At 54.2% G+C, this 6,722-nt stretch overlaps 1 protein-coding gene across 1 annotated transcript in view; it reads right to left on the bottom strand.

Moving 5' to 3' along the window:
• Positions 1–21: 21 nt before the first annotated feature.
• The window catches only part of BTK (Bruton agammaglobulinemia tyrosine kinase), a gene marked incomplete at its 3' end in the record, with an annotated part of 7,925 nt that continues 1,224 nt past the window's right edge, over positions 22–6,722 (bottom strand). The window contains exons 4-17 of the mRNA XM_009083153.1: positions 6,530–6,611; positions 4,922–5,050; positions 4,754–4,821; positions 4,064–4,245; positions 3,691–3,753; positions 3,377–3,431; positions 2,996–3,078; positions 2,773–2,900; positions 2,559–2,633; positions 2,039–2,210; positions 1,552–1,768; positions 859–923; positions 297–415; positions 22–179 (exon numbers count right to left, since the gene is read on the bottom strand). Of these exons, the coding sequence (XP_009081401.1) occupies positions 22–179; positions 297–415; positions 859–923; positions 1,552–1,768; positions 2,039–2,210; positions 2,559–2,633; positions 2,773–2,900; positions 2,996–3,078; positions 3,377–3,431; positions 3,691–3,753; positions 4,064–4,245; positions 4,754–4,821; positions 4,922–5,050; positions 6,530–6,611 (1,596 nt within the window). The remainder of the gene's footprint in view (positions 180–296; positions 416–858; positions 924–1,551; positions 1,769–2,038; positions 2,211–2,558; positions 2,634–2,772; positions 2,901–2,995; positions 3,079–3,376; positions 3,432–3,690; positions 3,754–4,063; positions 4,246–4,753; positions 4,822–4,921; positions 5,051–6,529; positions 6,612–6,722) is intronic.

Here is a 6,722-nt window from a genome sequence, read left to right as displayed (position 1 = left end):
CCGCGGGGCAGAGCCGCTCACCTCGTGCCAGCAGCTGTACATGATGGCATAAACCCTCTCCGAAGCTTGCTGCGGCCGGTACAGGCGCAGGCCTTGGATGACATGCTCTGTTGTCTCGCTGTTATTAAACCTTTCGTAAGGCATCTTTCCCAGTGAGTACACTTCCCACATCAGAACGCCTGTTAGAGGGAATGGCAGGGGTTGCTCATGACCTGTGCCTGACCCTGGTTTGCAGAGGAGTTCTCTGTTGTTAGAGAACTCTTATGACCTCCAAGTCATTAATGCCATGCCCTTACCAAAAGACCAGACGTCAGACTTGCTGCTGAACTTGCTGTACAGAAGCACCTCAGGAGGAGACCACCGCACCGGGAACTTTGACCCCATGGAGCTTGTATACTCATCATCCAGCACATACCTGCAGCAGATAAATGGGATCAATGCGTGTCTTGGATTTCACATTTCACTCCTCCATGCAACCCACCAAGCCCAAAAGGAATGGTCAGCTCAGAGTGACTAGAGGTTGCCCTCCGCATGAGTTTGAGAAGGCAAAACTGCCTTGGCAAACAAGTATGTGTTAGTCAAGACTGGGGAAGGGATAGGGTAACAGAGAAGCATAGCAAAAAGAGAATGTGGAGAGAAAGCTGCAGCAAGGAGACAAAACGTGAAGGAAAGAAGATGCAAAGCGGGGGGAAGGGCTGGGGGAAGTAAGAAAGGAATGGTGGAAAGTGGAGAGGCACAAGGTTGAGCCAGGCAGATGAAGCAGAAAGACAGAAGACCAAGGAAAAGCAGAGTGGGGACAAAGACTAAAGTGTAGAATATACTGAAAGAGGAGATGGGGGACTGAGGCAGCTAACACACCTGGAGAGACCAAAATCTGATACTTTCACAATTCCTTGGTCATTCACCAAACAGTTCCGAGCAGCCTGTGGATGGAGAGATGGAGACAGTTACTCCTACCTGCTACTGCCTCTCCTATCCCCCTGTACCAGCTGAACTTCATTTCATCCCCACCCAGTTAACCTCACTTTGTCCTGCTAGTTCACCTGGATTGGGGCAAGCTACAAAGTTCTTAATAAAGAGAACAAAAGAGGCCTCCAAGTATCCTGTTTATCTGTGGAGGGGTGAGTTCCCTAGTGGGATTTTGTCTGAAGAAGCACCAGGAGATCAGGTGTGGCAGGACAGCAAGCTGGCAATGCCAGGCCAAAGCCTGACAAACCACAGGCCCAGCTTTTCACAGGGGTTGCGAGGAGGTCCCTTTTCACATCTGAGCCAGCACTGCTGCCTGTAGTGCCTAACACAAACCCTGCCCCAGCCACAGATGCATTTCCCATCCCCTGGAAAACTGTCTAGTCCTGCCTGTTTTGCGGTCTCACTGCAGAGCAGTGGCTGCAGAGCATCCTACCCATGGACGGCCAGGGAAGCTTAGAGGGGTGTTGTGCAGAGGAAGCTGCAGAGCCTGAGGAGATCACGTTGATGAGCTATCTGGACCCTGTCTAGGACATGCTGCAGCTGTCACTGAGCTGGAGATGTGTCCTGCAGCCACAGCCCTACCAGGTCTCTGTGCAGGAACTGCTTGGATTCGAGGTACTCCATAGCTTCACAGACATCTTTGCACATCTCCAGCAGCTCAGCAGGCTGGAACCGCTGCCGAGTTTCCCTCAGGAAGTTCAGGAGGCAGCCGTTGGCCATGTACTCAGTGATGATGAAGATGGGACGCTGCTTAGTGCAGACCCCATAGAGCTGCACCAGCTTCTCATGAGACAGGTTCCTGTGGTGGGGACAAGGGTAATTCTTAGCATCTAGAAGGCCAAGCAGCAAAGGAAGCACCTGTGAATGAAGAGAATTTGGGAAGGGAAGGTGCTCCTGGCCCAGCTGATGGTGGAAAAATTCACCAAGGAATCAGCACAAAGTCAGTGGGTTCTCAGATGCATTTTGCAGAGTGTGGCACTGCCCAAGACTGTCCCTCCACACCACCCAGGAGTGCAGCCACACTGGCAGGGTGTCTCCAGCACTGACCTGCACAGTCCTCACCACTTACATCATGACTTTGGCTTCGTCGATAAACTCATCCTCTGACATGGAGCCCTCCCTGATCATCTTGATAGCAACGTTGTACTGGCCTCTCCACTTCCCATACTTCACCACGCCAAACTGCCCCGTCCCAAGTTCCTTCAGGAAGGTCAGATCCTTTGGGTCGATCTCCCACGAGCCTAGGGCAGAGAGTGAGCATAATGTGGGGGCAGGTGACCTCCCTGCATGGTGCTCCCAGTCATCCAACCTAGCACACTCAAGAAAAGCTCATAAGCATTTGCTGCCTGAAAAACCATCCACAGAAATCCACAAAATCTGAGACCTGTTCCTCTAGGGGATGGGGACAAGGTAGCTTGTGGGATATTTTGGTCTGTCACCAGAGGGCAAGAGTGTGTTGGGAAGGGATTCCTGGGAAGGCTGTGAGCCCTGCTGCCATGGGACAGTCAAGTTCCCAGCCTGGGGAAGTTGCTGCTGGTAGAGACTGACCCTGCAACCAGGGAACTGTGAGGTAGCCCAGCCTGGCTTACCATAGCCAAGGCCAGCTGTGGAAGGAGCACTTTTCTGGTGTTGAGACACAGGGTACTTCAGTCTGGATATGAGCCCTGAAACACAAAAATAGAGATTGCTGCACTAAGCTTATGTGCCACATTCCAGCAGGGAACACAAACCTTTTGCCTTCAGGAGGATACCATGGTGTCAGTAAAAACACTGCTAGCTTCACTGTGTCTCCCAAACACTGACCTGCAGAGTTGTGCTGATGGTATGTGATAAGCTCAGGGATGCTGTTGAACAGGTGCTTTTCTGCCAGGTAATACTGATTCTGGGGAGTGCAGCATACGACGTAATGACGGATCATGCCTTGGGGGTCTCTGCGGAGATAGTACATAGGCTTAGTGGCATGGGAGGACAGGCAGAGGTGAGGGGTGCCTGGAGGGGACCTCTGAGGTAGGATAGATCCACTTACGCAGAGGACTTGGCATAGACGGAGACAGTGTATTTCCCTGTCTTGCTGGTGGAATCTCGGACAATGAAGCCTCCTTCCTTACCCTAAAACAGAAAGGGGAAAGGGCACTGGGTGGTTGTGGGCAGGTGTGACTGTAACAGGCAAGACAGCGAGCGAAGATCACAGCATGGCTGGAGAGGGTGTAATAAGCCAGAGGAGTCCATCTCCTGAAGTGGCTGCCTGGAGGAGGTCATGTTGGGATAGAGATGGTTCCTGGGGCTGTTGGGGCAATACTCCCCTCCCCACACAAGCCAGGGTTGGTCCCATGTTGGACGCAATGTGACAGCAGACCATAGAGGGCTGGTGTGTAGAACTGACCCAGCCTGGGGAGGCAACACTTACCTCCTGTTTCAGCAGTTGCTCTGCTTGGCTCCGAGTGATGTTCTTTGAGTACCATCTGGAACAGGGACACAGCAGTCAGGAGGATGCCCACAGCCACTGCTGACCCCAGCCCAGTCTGACCCTGGCCCAGCCAGGATGGGAGGTGCAGAGAGCAGAGCGGGGATGGCTGCTATGGGGCTGAAGGCCCTCAAAGGGTGTGCAAGAGGGAGAGTGACCCAGCCAGGCTGGGCTTGCAGCCTGCCTAGGCTAACAGAACCGAATGGAAAAAGTCTCCAAACAAGTGCAACTCGCCAGGTCCCTGTGCCTTCTCTTACTCAAAGATCTCCAGGGAATTGCTGGTTTCAGTGACGTAGTTGCTGGGGATGTATCCCTCCCTCCTGCAAGAGAAAAGGGGCCTGGTCACACACCAGCAGAGGAGGCCAAGGGAAAAGGATGTTCCTGTCCCAGGAGGCTGAAGAGATATGGGGTCAAAAACTCAAAAATTGGCACAAACCCATCTGGGTTGATATCTGGGGAGGGCTGATACCACAGCTTGCTTCATCGTCCCTCACCCTCCTAACCGTGGGAGCCCACAGGTCAGCAGGCAGCCTGAACTCACCCTCATGATGCTAAAGAATGTTTTTGCCCACCTGGGCCTCAGGACAGGGCACCACTGCAGAGAGTGCCATGGGCAGTGGGAGCTCGTACCCGTTCTTGTCAAGGGCTTTCCACCAGGGCAAGTGGCTTTCCTCCAGGATGAAGTATTCCTCGCCCTTCTGCAGCTGCAGGTCCTGTGCGTTCATCGGCTGGTAGTCGTAGAGGGCCACCACCTTCTTCATCTCACCTGCTGTGCTGGGGGTTGGCTCAGGAGGCAGAGGCTTCATCACCATCTTCCCACAGAGAGGGAGAGCATGGGACATGGTGAGGCTGGCAGACACACCAGGAAAGAGACCCTACCCAGGCCTGGCAGGGCAGTGGTCTCAGGCCAGGTCAGCACAGCATTTGTCTCAGCTCCCACATGTATCATGTCCAGGAGATCAATATCTTCCCCCAGTACTTGTTATCACAACATTTCTTCCTGTCCTTACAAAAGATAAGTTTTGTCTCTCTACCTTTTTGTTTAACCCGTGACTCTTCCAGCCTACATCAGGGTTTCTCCATCCTCTCGGCTCCCCTGGGGAACCTCAGGGCTGAGGTCATTTGACTTTCCTACAGGCCTTTGGGCTCCATCCCCTGGTTCAAGCTCCTTCTCCCTTAGCACACCATCTTGGCATCCCTCCCGAGAGCAGAGTCCTGGCCTAGACATCTCTGAGCAGTCATTGAACAAGTTGGCTTTTCCCAGGTAGATCTTTTCTTAAACACCTTGCAGCAAACCCACATGCTGACACTAGTCCTTACCTGGTCCTCCTCAGGAGTTGGGGGAAGAGGCTTCTTTGTTTTGCGATGTGACCGCCCAACCTTTAAACCTTCAGAACAGAGGAGGGACTAAGGTGAGAAGAGATCCTCAGCACTGTGCGGTCCCCAGGCTGTGGGGATGAGGCAGCTGGAGGGTGCCCAGTGTCTTACTGCCCTTCCTGCTCTCCAGAATCTGGCAGCCCATGGCGTTCTTGGCTGTCTGGGAGCAGCACAGGTACTGGCCGTCGATCCAGAAGCAGGGGTGGTACTTCTGTACAAGGTCACTGTTGTACCGAATCACTGTGGCAGAGGAAAGATGTGTCACCCAGAGCTGTGTCCCCAGCCTGCTGCAGAGAGCTCTCTGCTCCCTGAATGCAGTCAGCCCCATTAAATCATTTCACCCTCAGCTGTGCTACTGATACAGTCCCCTGTGGCCCTGCTGTTCAGGTTTCTCTCAGCTCATTGCCCTCATTTCAGGGCTGCAGCTATGCAATCCCTGTGCCACAAAGCCCTGGGGCTCAGGAAGGGCCAGGCTTGCCTCTCAGATTTGATCAAAGCTCTTGAGCACCTCTGCAAAGGGACAGGAGCATGCTTGGAGGGCCAGGTCTTGCTGTGACTGGCTCTCCTGCCAGCCAAAATATACAGCAACCCCCAGGCTGCTGAGCCCCCTGGTTTACAGCTCTTTGGAGCCCTTTTTTTTTTTCAGAAGTGGGAAGGGAGACCAGTGCTGTGCCTGGCTTGTCCATGGGGAGAGGAGGGCACTGCCAGCATCCCCTGCCTGCTCAGAGACTTGCCTTGCTGGGAGCCCACTCCCTTGCCAGGCAGGCACTGACCAGCTTCCTCATACTTCTCCCCAAGCTGCAGGAACAACTGGATGTGCTTCAACACCACCACAGCATGGGGCTGGCCCACGGCAGCTCCACAGTGTACAGACAGCCCCTTCTCTGGTGGAGTAGAATGACGACAGCCTGGCAGCAAAAAGCCAGCATTTTCTCTCCTTTTCCCTGTGGATTTTACACTGGCTTCAGCTGCCACAGGAACCCTCCTGCCACAGCAGGGTAGTGGGAAGAGGGCTGGCTGCCTGTCACAGGGCTCTCGTGAGATAACTGACTTCCCTGTTATCAGCCTGCTCTTCTTCCGCCTTGCTTGAGCCAACTTCCCTGTGTCAATTCAGGCAGCTAATCTCACCCCACCAGCACAAAGCCACAGAAAGATACACACTCACCATGAGACACACACAGGCAGCTCCAGCAGATTTTGGCTGACCCAAGTCCCTTTGTGCAGTGCTACTGCAACAGCACACTCTCAGCTCGAGGAGGTAGCACGTACCCAGCTGAGCATTAGCTCAGCACCACTGAGCAAGGCTTGGGGTGGGTTGGGAAAGATGCTTCCTGGCTTCCAGCAGGCTGTTGGTCTGTGTTTCCTAAAGCACTGGGCACACAACCCTCACCTTGCAAGGCAGTGCAGCTGTGTGGCCACATCTGCTATTTCCTCTTGCCCTCAACAGTTTCTGACCCTGCTTGAGCTACTTAGGAGCAGGCAAGTGAGAAGGCAAGAAGCCTCAGCCAAGGTAGCTGTGGTGCTGCAGGAGTCAGAGGGTGAAAGAGGTGTGTCCACCTCCCCTGAGCAGGAGCAGTTTGCTCCTCTGCAGACATGGGAATACGTAAGCATGAGCCAGCAAGCCCCTGGAAGCCTGGCACTCTGAGTCAGGCACACACACGGTGATTGCCTGTGTTTGTCTCCTGCTTTCCAAGGGAGCCGCAGAGCCCCGAGACTCACCACTCTTCAGCTGATGGATCCAGCGTTTGCGCAACTCCTCTGTCGGGGAGAAGATGTAGAGGGGCCCTTCGTCATATACCACCTGCAGGACCGCACACCTCAGTACCCCGGACAGGGAGCTCACGGGGACCACGGCGGGAGCCAAGGCTTGTGACCACCCCGAGCAGCCGGTGCAGAGCGAGCCGTGCCAGTG

This window comes from Acanthisitta chloris, unplaced genomic scaffold, assembly GCF_000695815.1.
Source record: "Acanthisitta chloris isolate BGI_N310 unplaced genomic scaffold, ASM69581v1 scaffold36339, whole genome shotgun sequence".
NCBI lineage: Eukaryota > Metazoa > Chordata > Aves > Passeriformes > Acanthisittidae > Acanthisitta > Acanthisitta chloris.
Note: the sequence above shows the minus strand (reverse complement) of the source record. Positions and strands in the feature narration are given on the sequence as shown.